This window comes from Gobius niger (assembly GCF_951799975.1).
Source record: "Gobius niger genome assembly, chromosome: 9".
NCBI lineage: Eukaryota > Metazoa > Chordata > Actinopteri > Gobiiformes > Gobiidae > Gobius > Gobius niger.
In genome coordinates, this window is record NC_136860.1 from 17,709,699 (window position 1) to 17,726,072 (window position 16,374).

General features: G+C 38.9%; 3 protein-coding genes across 3 annotated transcripts; all 3 read right to left on the minus strand.

Moving 5' to 3' along the window:
• Positions 1-3,660: 3,660 nt before the first annotated feature.
• Positions 3,661-8,472, minus strand: prkra (protein kinase, interferon-inducible double stranded RNA dependent activator). The gene is made up of 8 exons (XM_079563551.1): positions 8,289-8,472; positions 7,408-7,580; positions 6,229-6,310; positions 5,942-6,011; positions 5,567-5,684; positions 5,400-5,494; positions 5,165-5,327; positions 3,661-4,011 (listed from the first exon to the last, which is right to left on the minus strand). Exons 1-8 carry the CDS (start codon positions 8,330-8,332, stop codon positions 3,854-3,856), a joined length of 903 nt encoding a protein of 300 aa, XP_079419677.1. The 5' UTR covers positions 8,333-8,472; the 3' UTR covers positions 3,661-3,853.
• Positions 8,473-8,953: 481 nt separating this feature from the next.
• On the minus strand, positions 8,954-13,690 carry casp10 (caspase 10, apoptosis-related cysteine peptidase). The gene is made up of 12 exons (XM_079563180.1): positions 13,386-13,690; positions 13,150-13,255; positions 12,931-13,066; positions 12,775-12,818; positions 12,660-12,711; positions 12,548-12,567; positions 12,410-12,452; positions 12,237-12,329; positions 11,856-11,941; positions 11,645-11,753; positions 9,425-9,923; positions 8,954-9,167 (listed from the first exon to the last, which is right to left on the minus strand). The coding sequence occupies exons 1-12, from the start codon at positions 13,670-13,672 to the stop codon at positions 9,008-9,010; spliced, it is 1,635 nt and encodes a 544-aa protein (XP_079419306.1). The 5' UTR covers positions 13,673-13,690; the 3' UTR covers positions 8,954-9,007.
• A 1,089-nt stretch (positions 13,691-14,779) lies between these two features.
• LOC306967558 (protein FAM237A-like) lies at positions 14,780-15,488 on the minus strand (the record flags this gene model as incomplete). Its single annotated transcript, XM_079562640.1, has 2 exons — positions 15,185-15,488; positions 14,780-14,895 (listed from the first exon to the last, which is right to left on the minus strand). The coding sequence occupies exons 1-2, from the start codon at positions 15,477-15,479 to the stop codon at positions 14,780-14,782; spliced, it is 411 nt and encodes a 136-aa protein (XP_079418766.1). The 5' UTR covers positions 15,480-15,488.
• Between the last annotated feature and the right edge of the window lie 886 nt (positions 15,489-16,374).

A 16,374-nucleotide genomic window follows, 5' to 3' on the forward strand; every position in this document is an offset into this window, starting at 1 on the left:
AGTTTTATATGACTGAACTTGAGGGGGGAAAAAATCAAAGCAGAGACATGTTATTGAATCATGTATTTATTGGCTTCTTTTGTGTACGTTTCGGTTTGTTTTACATATTTATTTACTTCTGGTGACATTATCTTGGAAGCGTTCCTAAATGTTCATACATACTTAAGCTGGGCAGCTCTCTGCACATTGGGGACTTCAGATTTGTAGATTGACTCTTGTGTTCACTGTAGAGTACAAACCAAAAACCTAACACAAACTGCGTCTCTACACGATTCTCTATGGAATTAATTATTGTGCTAAAATGTTATGCTTAGTTTAGTAGTCATATTCGGTTTCACTTGCTGTGCCTTACTCAATTTGAATAATGCCTCACCAAAACATTAGACGAAGGTATGCTATTAACCAGTTCAATCGTCTCCACCTGCTTCCTGTACTCATTTGGCTTCGATGTAAATCATCCCCAGTGGTTAGAATATGCAACCAGCTTAAAATACTTAAAGGTTTTGTAACAAGACCTACACCGCTCTGCATAAAAATCATAAAAACATATGTTTTGGGGGGGTCGATAACTGTAAATACAAATCGTTAGATTACCATATGAAGAGAAATTTTATGACAAACTATTTTAAGAATTTTATTTGTCACTTGGGTGAATGGATCTTCACATGAAAAAAAGCCTATTGAAATGTTTAAGGAGTAAATGACATCAAATGCTTTAGCTGCATGTCCAGAGCCTGCCAATGAACGAATGTTGTGGATGCCTTTTGAACAAAACTAAAATAAACTTGTTTCTGTATTAGATTTGATGCAGACGGGACATGTTTTACAAAAATACACTATGTCAGATTAGTTCATTTCAAATCTTCCAACTGGGTACCTTCTGAAGTGCAATTTTAATGAGGACATATCTTTCCATAACCACTGTTCACTTCTGCTGCTACATAGCGCTTGCTCTAATAAAACTGGGAAACCAAGTCATAACAGTGTCATTTTTACCTCAGTGTTAGGCTTATGCATGTGAAATAGCAAAGGAGAAATCACTACAACAGTTGGTTGATATTGACAGTACTTGGGTGGCAGTAACCATGGTGACTTACTGTAAACGTGACAGTCATATATGCTAGCAGGTAAGTTGTTAGATGCTACTCCATAAAAACACACGACAAACTGTAGATTTTCATTAGTCTGACATAAGCGAGTGAAAAGTGTTTTCTGTGGAGCAAAAAATCACACTTTCCGATGAGATTACTGTACATAAAAGCAAAGCGCAGGCCTTTGTTTAACTTGAGCGCCTCAGTGAAGGAACATTAGCCCGCCATGCTTCTAAGCAGGCATTACCGTGGCACTTGCAAGTGTTTTGACCTCCCAGAAAAGACTGACAGACGATATCGTAATATCACACAACCCTATAGGAGAACCTGGTCATCAATTAGAAAAAAATAGGTTCACAAACTTACTTTACTTATGGCTAAAAGTAACTTAAACTGACAACACCTGTACTTAAATACTTATTAATGGTTGATATTCTGATTTTTTTCTTTAAAACAGTACACAATATTCAATATGATTTATTGTTCTAATTAGAAGACCTACGACAGATTTCCAACGGACAATTATCTGTAACTACAATGTGAAGCAGAAACTGAAGCAAAGATGAACATATTACAGAAAAATATCACAAGCTCATGATTTCTCCTAAATATGCAACATAAAGTCTTAAAAGTACAAAAAGGCACAAGGGGACAATGGCAATAGACCAACGTTTGTCTTGGTAGGAGTGCAGCTTTCACCTTACTTGTTTGAGCTTTTTTGCTTTGCTACAAGAAAAGAAGATAAAGTTGAAGCAGAATAGAGCTCTGTGGAGAAATTTAAGCTCCAAACACTCAAGGTGATATGACTAAAAAGCTGGTGAACATCAAAAACAGCACTACAATTCTTACATAGTAAAACAATAAAGTATAAAACCAATAAATTAATACCATCAACATGGTTACAACAATATAACTTGTATCACTGCACATAAAGTATACATGTTTTGCCACACGGTATGGTTTACAAGTAACCCAAAAAAGGGGATTTACATGACATTTTTGACATATTTTTATATTTATTGCTTTATCATAGGGCTGCACAATTAATCACAATCAAATTGAAATTGGAATGTGAATTAACAATTTGGAAACAAATTAGCAATTTGGAATTAGCAATTTGGAAACACTGCCATCAATTAAACAATACAATATGCATCCATTTGTCTTCATGAGATTTAATAATGTTTAAATCCAGCCAACACATGTTCAGAAATAAATGTGGTTCTTGTGTTAGTTTAGTAGTTCACAATTCAGTGAAGACACTTAAAGGCTTTCCTGGCAAAAAATCTCAAAGATTCAGAGCCGCTTCATTCTATTTGAACACTGACATCTTGTGGACAAACTTTGTTGTTGTGACTTCTCATAAACATGATGGAATCACCAACACAACCAAACCAATGTGTGCAATAGAGGTTTTAAAAAGGCTTGTGTCGTTTTCACAACAAGCTGATATTGATGTTTAAATGATCAGAGGAATCATAGGCTACAAAAATGAGAGTATTTTTGGTGCAGTGCTCCACGGAGCTCCAGTGGCCAACTTAATCACCTGCAGGGCCTTAATGTATTATTTTAGCAAAGCAGGATATCAATGCGTGATGTGTGAGACAACTATTTGCTGTAGATTGAGCTCTTTACGTTTCCCACAGCCAGGCGTAGAAAACTTGTACCACATGAACGTGGTTAAATGGGAAACAGGAGGAATGCAGCACATTTACTCATCACTTATGGTTTACATCAGCAAAGTATGGACCAGAAAACATATGTGGTTTAGCGCCTCGCCGCTCAAAGCAGTCAAGGCAACACACTGAAACGCTCTGAGCCAATGAGCCGCCTTGACACACTGACGATACACGTGATACACGACTCGCAGAGTGAAGCGTTTTGAGACACATGACATTTGAGTCACGTGACCAGCTCTCTTTTTTCCACTCAATTGATAACATTTCTGGATGTGTTTATAATGTGCACTAGAACCTGAATCACACATTGCAATTGTCATTTTGTGTTCGGATTTAAATTTTGTTTTCATTCTAGAACTTCTACTAAACGCTGCTGCATCTTTATCCTGTGGCTCTGTCTTCAGACAATCAGAAAGCTTGTTACAACAAAAAAACATCTAACTTCTAATTTTAGAGTTTAGTTGATGTTTCTCTTCTATTTGCAAACACACTTTATATCTAATTCACCACTATGAGGATTCCATAGTGTTTTATTTGACTATTATTTCTACTTTCCCAAAAATATGACTTAAGCAATTTATGCAAGAAGACTTCCAATAACAATACTGCAATGCAAAATTGCAATAAAAAAATCATGCAGCCCTATTGTATCAAGTTGTTGATTTCAGCAGTGGTTCTCAACAGGTCTGTCGTCGGGACCACAGTCGCCCAAATACGTAGTTATAAAATATGATATTAAATATTGTCTTTTCCTCAAAAATCGTTGTTGAGTACACATTAAATAAGCCAAAAAGCTGAATTTATGATCAAAACATCCCAATAACAGTTACTTTAACAGACTAAAGTAGTGATTCTATACTTTTTCTCTACATAACGTATTCTGACACCAATTGAGAACCACTGGAATACAGTGTGCGAGGATCAAATCAAACTTGTCTTGATGATTAAAATGGTGAAAACATAGTTAAAACACACACACAGCTCCTACTGTATAGTCAACATTGATAGTCCAGGTATATAGCCTCACTATGACGTTTGCTGATGTATTTAGTGTCTGCTGAAATGTACCTCACATTATGGGTTTTACTTGGAGGAAGCCATGATTTTGATGTACTGAAGGGCATTGTGGGCTGCGTCGTTGTGTGCGTTGCCGCAGGAAATGCCTGTGCCGTGACATACAGTGACCGGGGAGGTGGACAGCTCAGCCAAGCACTGGTACTGGCCATTCACAGTTAGCTCATCTGCAAGAGAATGATTGTCAACATTGTTATTGGACGCACAAAAAGAAAATTACAAGAAAGGTTTGCCGAACACAAGTATGCTATCAAAACACAAAACCTGGATTACCCAACTGTCAAACATTTCAAAACCATGAGCCCCACAAACAGCAATAGTCTCAGAGTCATGGTGCTAGAGGCTACACAAATGGGGGATAAACTGAAAGGAAAAGAAAAAAAAAACGCTCCAAAGAGAGACTTACTGGATTGATGCCTTTGGGGCTACCTACTATACAGGGTTAAATGAAGAATTGGACTTCACCCCTTTTCTGTAGGGGGAACTCTGTGCCTCTTGGGTTTTTTTTATTAATGTTTTTATTGTTTTTGTTTTTTGATACTGATTTCATGTATCATGTAACATGCATTCACTGTTATACACTGCTTTCTATATACAGTGATGTACAGTTGGTGCCTCTGTCATTCATCCTGATCTCCTGAATATTGCTCTGCTTTAAGGTTTTCTCCATGCTTTGTGAAAACAAACATTGTAAATATTTGTAAAAAAAAAAAAATGTGGTCATGTGACTTCCGATCACATGTTCTCTTATTTTAAAAAGGGACACACCTGGTGTTAATTCTTATGCTCTGACGAAGACACATTGTCGAAACGCGTAGGAGACTGTCCCATTTCCCATTAAAAGACTTATAATTTTTCATACAAAGTCTTTTTTGACTTTTAATTTCTCCACCTCCTTCTACACAGCCTTAATCAAGTCAAATTCTTCACGATCTTGCATTGTTATTGTATTCTTTTACTCTTTTAATTATTCATTTTCAATGTTTATTTTATTTGACCCAGAGGCTTTAGAAGAGAGGGCAGCTCTGCATGAAAGGGGTTAAAGAGAAGCAAGGTATATTTCAATTAACTTCTGTCCCAGGGTCATTTGGTTTATTAATTTGAGACTTTTTTGAGACAGTTTTAAATGAGTAAAGACATCCATCTTTGCCTATTCCAATGAACTGGACAATATAACATATAAGGTTGGGGAAAATAACTGGACTAGAACATTATGCAGCATTATTTACTGTTAACTAGTTGTTTAAGGGCTTCTTGACTTGTTAAATATTTTCCCACATAGTTTTGAAATTCTTTAGACGTGTCACATGCGTCTCTCACCAATATCAAAATATGTGACTTCAAAGCCTTGTTCTTTGGAAAGGTCCAGCATCATCTGGATGTAATCTGTGTTGGGAATGCTTAGCGGGTTTCTTCTTAATAGAGAGAGTTTCTCAGCAGACGAGTTCCGCAAGTTCTCCAGTCGAACGCTTGATTGAAGTGTCTGAAAAATGAAACATTCAGGTCACGAGACATCGCCTTGCTGTGTGAAAAAGCTGTAAAATATTTAACATACCCATGTTATTTCAGAACCATCAGAGAGGCTCTGTAGCTTTGCCATCAGCTTCTCTGCAGCAGCCTTTTTTGCAGCTTTTTTGGTATGTGCTACGGCTAAATAACAGAAGGTAATTAAAGAAGAGGAATATCTATTGTCATATGTCTCTAAAGAAGCTTAACGTTTACCTTTCTCCGTCAAGGACTCCATTCGGCAGGTAACTGTGAACTCTCTTTTGTGAGGAGGCCCGACTTCCATCAGTACTGTGTATTCAGGCAGACGCCAACCTCTCTGCAACGCGACCTCCTAAAGACAAACAGACAACGGACAACTGGTTTTGGACTAATAAGACACTTTACATCAGAGGCATATTAAACACAATCCTTTGAACAGTGATCAAGAACTAGGCATCTAAAATGATATCTTAGAAGAACAAGAGAAGCTTACATTTCAAGCCATTTTAGATAAATAAAAAGATTAAACTGTGGATTTGATTTAGCTCCAGAAAACATATTTGTTTATTGTTTAATAAAAATGACAGATGAAAGAAAGTAACAGGACACCTGTAGTTTCCCCACTGAGTTGCTTGTGTCTGCTGCTACACCATTGCTCTCCGACTTCACAGGGACACTCCTGTTGAGAGTCACATCAAAGTAGTTACTACAGCTGCATCACATCTGCAACAGAGCAGACGGTTTATGTTTACGTCTGCTCACACCACACTAAGCCGGGACTCACACACATTCAAACTCATTACTAGTAGCGAACAACTACATACTTTTTATTTGTAATCTAGGGAAAGTATAAGAACATGTTTAATCAAATAGTATGTCCAGAAAACTATACTCACACTGCACCACCGTCAATTTGGAGGATTTTGAGGGCAGCCTCGGCAGCCTGGTGTTTTGCAGCCTTCTTACTAGAGCCTTGGCCTGAACAATGATGTACAGGTCAGTTATATCAAGTCAGAGGTGGGTCAAGAGGCCAAACTGTTTACTAAAGTAGGAGACCTGTTGCTGGGGGAAAAAAATAACTCAAGTAGGAGTAAAATGTTATGCAATGTAAAAGTACTTGGCGAAAATAAAATACTGTATATTGAGAATACAGAATACTGGTAGTGACATAATTAAAATGGCAAAGCATATAAAAAGTGACAATTCAAAAATTAACAGTTTACATTTTATTATCCTTTAATAATAACAAAAACTGTTTGTCACATCCAGATTTACTCATGGTGGAAAGAGTAATGTTTTACTCATGTCAGTACATTACTTCATAATAATATTGCTCCAGTAGAAGTCAAAAGTATAATATAACACTATCCAAAGGGTAGTTATTTGATGAAGTCATCATTTTCAGTCAGATAGACACTAAGGTTTGTTTTCACACAGGCTGTAGTTAGGTCGACTTTAAGGGACTTTAGGCCCGACAGCAGCGCTTTAGGGTCAGTGTCGGAGCGGCCTGAGCCGCCTTCTGTGTCGGAGCGGGTTTGGTGTGAATGTGTGATGTCTGGTGAACTATTCTCGCTTTGATGCCTCTTTTTTGCACGAAGAAAGAATGACTACGCGCTGCCTGAGGACGTTTGGATTACTGCTCTGACAAGGCAAAATGGATCAACTTTAAATCATCAAGGTACGCCTCTCCCTCTCGTCTTTCTCTTCCTCCTGCTGCAGTGAAACTTTCCTCTCCGTGTGCTGATTAATTTCTCCACGCTTCGCGTATATATCACCCTCACTGTATTTAACCACGAGGGAGAGGAGTGACCACCACGTCACATCGGGGAAGTGCGCCTGTAGGCTTTGTGCGCGCGTGTCGGTGTCCGCACATTGACAGGTTGATGCTCGTTGTCATGGGAATAAGATTGTTGAACAGCTGATCGTTGTTACGTGGCTGATGTTGCGATGTTTTGTGCGAGCGCGTGTGAACACTGACTTTACTAACTGTGGAGTAAATGCTAAGGCGGTCTCGAGGCGACCTACAAGGCGCTCCAACATGTGTGAAAACAGCCTAAGTTTGGTGGTGAACTGACCAGAGCAGCTGACATCTCCGATCTGGACACTGAACACAAAGCTGGGCTGGTGAGCCTCTCCTTCAGACTTCTCCAGCAGATACACCGGGAGGTTGCCCGTTTTTGTGCCGTACTCATGAAGGATCTGAATTGGTGTTTTCTCCGGAACTCTTCTTTGCACTCCAGAGTCCAAGCTGTTCAAACCCAAAGGTATTTAAGACATTGAGGTGAGAACATAGAAGTAACCCTGGTGTTGTGATTGCCCCATTGAAACAATGTATTTTACTGTACGGCATACAGGCCAAAGAGTTGATTCACAACCTTTTGTGTTTATTAAGGTCTTGTGTTTATTAAAGGAATAGTTCACCATTTTTCCAGACTGAGATATGTTCTTACCTGAGCTTAGGCGAGTTGATGCGTACCTGTCTGGTCTTTGTGTGTGCCCTCAGTCACGCAAAAAGACCTAAGATGTTGTTAGCATTTGGCCTCTCCCAATGTATTCCTATAGCATCAAACGGGGTTGAAGTTTGAAGCTACCACGCTCCTCCACCGGCACGCACACAGACCGGGCAGGTACGCATCAACTCGTCTAAGCTGAGGTAAGAACATGTCTCAGTATGGAAAAACGCTGCACTATCCCTTTAAGGGCTTGTGCGTTGTACTAAATAACACCAGTGTTTGTTGTGTCCAGTAACACTTTAACAGACGCACAATAATACTCAGGGGAAATTATCCGTGGTATATTTTAGAGGACGATGTCAAGTTATACATTACATATGTTTAAAAAGCATTTTAAAAGCATGTGTTTAAACGCTACATTGACAGCTCATTCACACTGCACATCTCTCATTCAGTCGCCTGTTAGTTTCGATTTATATCAGTAAGAGAGAAGAGCCGCTCACCTCGTGTCCGCGGGCGCGTTTAATGGATACTGCTCCTGAGACATCACTGCGTTTACTCGTATTTGATCAAGATTTATTTGATTACTAATGTTCAATATTCAAACTTTCAGAAATGGTCTCACATGAAAGATAGAATAGTATTACCGCACTTAAAATTGCTAACAACTGTGGCTTAGCTAAAACAGACAGGATGTTATTATTATAAACATCCGGGTTTGGAAACTTGAGGCTCATTACTGCCACCTACTGCCAGAAAACTAAACCCCACATTCCCATTGAATTTTATTGATTTTTTTGTTTTTGTTTCTTTGTTTTTTTGTTTTTTTTTTTGTTGTTTTTTTATTATTTTAGCAGAATGAGCCTTTGCTTCACAGCCAGAAGGTCCCAGGTTGAAGACAGGGCCTTTCTGTTTGGACTTTTGGATGGGTCAAGTGCAAAGGACACATTTCCCTGCAGGAAAATAAAGTACACTTTAACCTTTACCTAGTTGTATTTGCTGTATATGTTTCATTTTTTCATTTCTTTCTGTGTGTCATTTTAGTGCTCTCAGGGCATTTATCACACCGATATAAAAATAAAATATTAGAAAGATAAAGAAATAGAAGAAAGGTAGTGTAGGGAGTTTTATTTGAAATGTTTGCTTTTGTATAAAACATGCTAAAAATTGATAAAAGTCCAAAAAGCAAACACAAAAAAAACCCTTCTCCTCCCAATAGTCATCATGGCCATAGATTGGGTGGAGGGTGTAAAGGTACTGGAAATGTCACTTTCTTTCTGAGAGAAAAGGCTGGCTGAGGCATCTGCTTTTTTGTCCCTTCCCCAGTCTTCTGACTGACATCAGCGTTCACCTTGGTCAGAATGGAAACCAGGTCCAATCCCCTGCAGAGAAAGCACAAGGTAAGGTATATTAAATAAAGCTATCCTGTACGTGCAGCAGCATGACCTTTAACATAGCAAACCATTGTAATTATTGAGTTAAAAGAACTCAATAAGATAAAAGAACTGTACTGTAGGCTAGTAGGAGGCTATTGTGTTATTTCCAGAAAATGCAATGTGTGGCTCTGTTGTATAAAGCTATTTGAGAATCTATTTGAGAAGATTTTTTCAAAGGTACCGGTAATGAAGAATTCACCAACCTGGGTACCATCTGGACGAGGTTTTTGCACAAAGCCTGAATATACCATGATCCGTTTGACCTCTCTCTGTAGGAAACATATGAGGGGACTGTGGCCATTCCCAGCAGGAAATCTGCTTCAGATGGGATGGACTCTTCCATTTTTGCGGCATCGCTCTCAATGGAACACGATGACGGGCTATCGGTCTGGATGATGGCCATTTGCTGTGCAGCATTACCCTGGCAAGCTTGGATGAAAAACAGCTTAGGTTTATCAACTAGAGAGGGGCACTGGACTCCACTGAACAACCTTTTTAGTTGTGTAATGCTGACTGTTTCACCATCCACTCCAATTATGCTGCCCTCCTGACCATGGCTTAGGAAGCAGCACACCACACAGTCCATGTTTCTGTGGTCTCTGCTGCTTAGCTGCTCGGTCACTGACAGCATCTTCGCCCCAGTGCAGTCCTGATGGACTTCCACCTCGAAACCCAGCCACTGGAAAACTCTGTCCAGACATTCTACAGGGCACAGTAAAACAAGTCAATGTGAGTGGGCAAAATGCACGTCATTCATCTTAGATCAAATCTACTAAGATGTTTTCAAATTTGCTCATTTGTGATAATTACATTTGCATGATTTTTCTAGAACTAACTGTAAACCATTGTAGCACAGAAAGACCATCTTGTTACTTTGTAAGTGTAAATGTATCTATTTACTACTGGTAGCATATGCAGTAGCATAGGTAGGATACAGTGGGAACCAGAAGTTTAACTTTTTTAGGTCAATTAGAATTTCCAAAATTATTTCTATTTGCCAAATGCCAGAAGAATGAGATTAAAAAAATGTTTTAGAAATGTTTATGTTACTTTTTACAAAGTCAAAGGTTTACATACCTTTAAACAATTTGGGAAAACCCAGATGTCAGGCACAAATCTGGGTCATCCTTGAGTGCAATTTTAAGACACTTGACGGTGCCAGGTACATTGGTTAAAACAATTATACAATATATAGTATAAAAAAGATGGAAATGTCCAGTCATCATACAGATCAGAAAGAGGGCGGGTTTTGTGTCCCAAATATGAACGTGTTGTGGTTTGAAATGTGAATATCAACCCAGGAACAAATGCAAAAGACCTGGTGAAGATGCTGAACCTGGCAAGAGTTTGTCAATCGCCAGAGTGAAACAAGTCCTGTACCGAGATGGGCTGAGAGGGAACTCTGCCAGGAAGAAGCCCTCCCTCCAAAAGAAACATCAAAAAGACAGATTGAGGTTTGCTTCACAAAATAGATGGCATCATGAAGAAATGGTAAATGGACTCAACTTATATAGCGTTTTTCTACCTTTACCAGGCCCATAGAGCTTTACAGTAAGGACCAGTCACTCATTCACTCTCTCGTTCATACACCAATGTGCGCAGACACTGGAGGCAAGTGAAGTGTCTTGCCCAAGGACACAATGACAATGTTCATTCGCGGGAGCTGGGATTCTAACCTTCCGATCACGAGACGACCCGCTCTACCAACTGCACCACCGTCGCCCCATGAAGAAAGAACACTATTGGAGCAACATCTCAAGACATCAGCCAAGAAGTTAAAGCCTGGACGCAGATGGGCCCAAATGGACAAGGACCCAAAACAAACTGCCAAACTGGTCATAAAGTGGCTTAAGGATAACAAAGTGAATGTTTTGAAGTGGTCATCACAAAGCCCTGATCTCAATCGGGTTGAAAATGTATGGGCAGAGCTGAAAAGGCATGTGCACCAAGGTGGCTACACATTTGAAACAAGAGGCAATGCTACCAATGCTATTAATGAAATGTATGTAAATTCTGGTTTTGTAAAAAGTTATTCAAAACCATGTGGAAAATACTATCTCTCATTCTCATTCTTCTGGCATTTGGCAAAAAAATAATAATTTTAAAAATTCTAATTGACCTTAAAAAAGAAAAGTTAATTCTGGTTTCATGTCAGACAGTGTGAAAAAAAATGCAAATGTGTCTTTTTATAAAGTGTATGTAAATCATCACCCGATCTAATCTATATTAACAAATGTTTTCAGAGCAGTCATCAAAACAAAGCTAAAGAAAAGTAAAAGAGCTCCGGTGACTGCTTTTTGAGGACTTTTGAGTTCACCACCTGCTGCCAAAATGTTTATATGTTGAATGCTGACCTGACAATTGTTGTGTCGTAACTAACATATGTCAACAAAAATGTCTTTGGGAAAATTAAAACAACTTACCTTGATCAATTTTTGTCCCTTCGCGCTTCCTCTTATCATCGAAGCTGTAATTGTTTACTATCATACAGATGCCTCTTTTGTCCCCAGTCATGGAATATGATTCTAATTCCTTTACAAATGCAGAATAAAACGTAGTCATCAAGTTAAACAGCTATACAAGGTAATTTATGACATTCTGTATAACAGTCTGACCATGTGAAATAGTTCATACCTCAATATTTGTAGTTTCAGTGTTTACATTGACCATTGGCTTTTTAGAGATGTCTGTGCTTTCTGCTGATATTTCCAAAGTTCTTCCTGAGAAAGTCAACGCATAGAACAGATGATCATAGCTCATGGCAGCACGGTGACGCGGCGGTTAGTGCACGGGCTTCACAGCTAGAAGATCCTGGGTTAGATACCCGGCCTGGTGGGGCCTTTCGGTGGTGCCCCCCTATGTAGGTGTACAGTAGGCCAGATCGAGTGATTGAGTGTGTTTGAGAGGGCGAGGCGTGTTTACATACATGAGTCCCATGTGTGTTCATAAACATGCACTGTCCCGACCAAATACACAAATAAATGGCTTAAATGTTATTAAAGGCAACTGACTGACCTGTCACAGGGTAACTGTTTGTCCCGCTTGCATCACTGACATGCTGGGACAGCACACCTGTGTCATTATGGCAATGTAATCCATGTGGGAAATCTAGAAACAATAACATAAGACTGTGTTAGAACGGGAGCTTAATTTTTCAGTTTTGCTTTAGGAAATAACTCAATACTTACCCACAGAGGCATTTGGAGGAAAGATTGAAACCTGAGCACTGGACTGAAGAAAGGGAAAACTTACAATCATGATTCACATAAATGAATTTGTAGCTACTAAGACAAAAATTTCTAGCTAGTAAGACAAAAACAACACACCTGGGATAAGGGCTGCCAGCCTTTCAGTAAAATACATCATAAAATGAGAAAAAATTACACAAATATTAAAATAGGCAGCAAGGTTCACACAAACAATGTGGGCAGTGCTTACCTGGCACATTAGCTCCTCCGTACAAAGACCGGGGATTGTCATTCAAATCATGCTAAAACAAAATGGCCAAGAAGTGACAATTCGGCACCAAACTGAAAAATAACTTTTTTCCTACCTGGTTTTGATCAGCGCGATAGGACATAGTGGCCACTGTATTCACTGTTTCAAAAGCAGACCTCAAGTATGTTGCTTATGATTTAAATAAGATTTTAGATATTAGATAATTTGTGTATTTTTTGTATGTACTGATAATGTTTTTGTTCCATCCTACCTTGTTGTTGCTTGAAACGGTTGATCTTCTCATTCAACACAGGGCAAACTGACTCAAATATTGACAGCAGTAAATCCAGATTAGTTTGCCCGAGGAGATCCATCTGCTCCATCTCCAAGAAAAGCTCCAAAGTTTTCTGAAACATAATAAGATAGATACTGTACTTGATCATTTCAAAGCTTGTTAGAATGTTTTGATTGAATTGATTCCAGTACTTACAACATTTTCATCCAGCTTTCTTCTTGGGAGCTTTTGGTTTAAAAGGAATTTTATATTTCGCAGGTCTTCGTCAGTTATATCCTCATAGAGATTGTACAGCAACTTCCTGGTAAACAACAAACAAAAAAGCAGTATGTTTGTTATTTATTCTTTTTATTCTAATTTGTTGTTTTTATATTTCCTAATAATAAGTGGCGTCTTTGATTTAATCATTTGGACCGTTGTGTTTGTCTGACCTGTAAGGAGGGATGAGACCTCTCCTTGGTCCTTGCACTGTCAAAGGTATGTCCCTTGCGAGGCGTGGCCGTTGTATAGTGTGCAGCAGTTCTTGCAGCAGCTGCGGTCTGTCGGGTGAGAGCAGGTCCTGGTCCGACAGACTCGAGCACAAGTCGCTGAAGTGCTCCACAGAGTTCAGGCTTCGTTGTGAGATGTCTTTGCAGAGGAACGCCAGGGCCCTCACTTCCTCGAGGTCCAGAGACTGCCCTATCTGTAACAGCAGCCTCTGAAAGTCCATCTCTGCCATGTACACGGCATGGTCAGAAACCAGAGTCAGTGCCCATTGTAATGACCATCAAAGAACACATGAAGATAGATTTTATTTGGGTCAAGAGTGAACACAAATCAGTGTTTGTTTTGTAGATATTTCAACACAAGACAAGAAATGTAGGGCATCGTTAAATGTATTGTTTTATTTTATATTTTTATTGTGTATATTGTTATTTTATAATAGAGTTAATGCTTTCGAGAACAAAGGTAACTTTTAACATTCTACAGGCATATGTTAGAGCTATGGTTTGAGCACTGTTTAGCCATCATCACAGGCAATATGTGGATTTGTGTTTTGTTATCCTTTCTTGTAACAAATCATTATTTCAATATTAATCATGAATATTGCTCTCATTCTTCTTGACCATGGAACTATTAAACTATGGAACTAGTATATTCTGACAAATGGTGGTTTAGGCCCTATAAGCCTATGTCTAATCAATACAAAGTTGGCATAGACATCTCTATAGCCTCTGGCCTACCTGATTTGAACAGGGGTCTTGTCAGCAGCAGCGGTGAACACAGCGCATGTTAATTGTTTCTTTGTGGTAAACGAGACAGTAATGAAAGTAATGAGACAAACATTAACTATAAAGTCATGTAAAGCAAACGGTGGAGAAAAGTTTGAATGCGGAAAGAGAGAAGTCGAAAGTGAAAGTAAAAAGTGAAATGTGTGTCACGTGACCTCACAGAAGTTTGTCTCGTTAAAGGAGCCACATTAACATGAGGTAAATCAAAAACCTATGCCTATAACAGTGGCACAGTTTCACGGATAATCTGACACCAGGTCTTTACATTATAGTCAACTAATAAATGGGCCATAGATTTATATTTCGGTCTCACTATCACTTTGGATCACAATTTAGTTTATTGCACACATTTCTGAACATTAAACAATGAGAAGTGCTCAGACATCCCATCTCAAACATTTGAAGAAGTCCCAAATCGCTATGATCTTCCATAGTATCCAAAATCATTAGGAAAAAACAATAGAAGCCTGCAATAACAATTACATTAATTACATATTTAAATTTTATAAATGACCTGTACACTTTTATAACATGAAAGCACAGTATAATGAGTGTCAGTGGAAATACGCAAAAGGGCTGGACTCCAGAGTTTCGATGCGTCCTCGGTGCCTCACTCGGACCCTGAGCCACGCCAGGGAGTTGAGAACAAAGCTGTCAAAGCTGACTCGCTCTACATGGAACGAACACACACACGCACACACAACACAATAATGTGTAATCAATCAATTTGTGCTTCTTTAACATCATAAGTCTACATGGCAAGCGAACATGGCTTTCAGAAAACATATCAAATTAGGCTTTTCAATTTACCACACATTGTTGTGGGAAAAAAACACTAAGACATTATTATTATTATTATTATTATTATTATTATTATTATTATTATTATTATTATTATTATTATTATTATTATTATTATTAGCCTTTTAATTTATGTAGATGAGAGGTGAAGCACTTACTGTCTGTGAAGAGCGAGTGCACAGCGGTCACGTGTCTGCGCCCCAGGCCGTGGCTCTGGGAGAGCACACAGTCCAGGTACAGGTCCCAGAAAAGTCCGGCCAGGTCCCAGTACAGTGCCGTGTGCCTGCTGTTGTCTGACGCCTTGAGAAACACCATGAGGTCCCAGAACGCGGGCACTGTGTCTGCGATGCGAGGGGAGCGCATCTCCAGCAACAAAGCGGAGGATGAATCCCAGCATCGAGGGTTGGCTCGGGGCACTTCCAAGGGGTCAACTTGTCCAGGTTTTCGCGCCATGACGCACAAGCAATACAGCGCCAGCATTGCGACCGTGAGGACGGACAGGTGAATTGGAAATATCTATATACAACATGATATAAGGCAGATTAGAACTTCTTTACATGTTGAAATGACCATAAAACAATTGTCAATCTGTATCTATGAGGAAATTACATCGCCTAATCAAAAAACAATTAAAACAGGTTATTTAAGTTTAAATCAAAAGTAACTCAAAAGTATTTTTTCCCCTGAAGTTGCACAAATTGAGAGAAAATTCACTTACCATTATGAGAGACTAACAAATAATAGTGTTTGATGGAGATTGAGAAATAGCCTACCTATCAGCCTTATCTGACGTCGCTGCTCCTCCCCTGAGAGCTGTGTGACATCCAAATAGAAATGGAACCTCAAATGAATGAACAAATCAAACAATGACATAAGATGGAACGTCAAGTTGAGTGACGATTCTTATGCCATCACTCGCATAAGCTCTATTGGTGATGATGTTCATCTCTCATGTTTGATTAATTACAGTTTAAATACATGGCATCAGCTGACAGCCAGTATAAACCAAGTTATAGCGTGTACACATCAGTAGGTTTCAATTAGCTCATAAAGTAAGTAAGTGCAACCCAAAGTTAAAATGAATGTACTTGAGGCCAGTTTACTTTTAACTTAAAACATTTCTTCAGCCCCAAGTATCAGAAATATGAAAAATGTAGGTTTATTCCATGTACACAGAAGCAGGTTAATGTGACGGATTTCTTTTCTGTTCATACAAACTACACGCACACACACACCCACACACAAACACACACACACACACACACACACACATATAGGCCTGTGTACTGTGTATATATGTACTGTATAAAAGGCTGTTAGCCTGTAAAAAAAACAAATGGTGCATTTA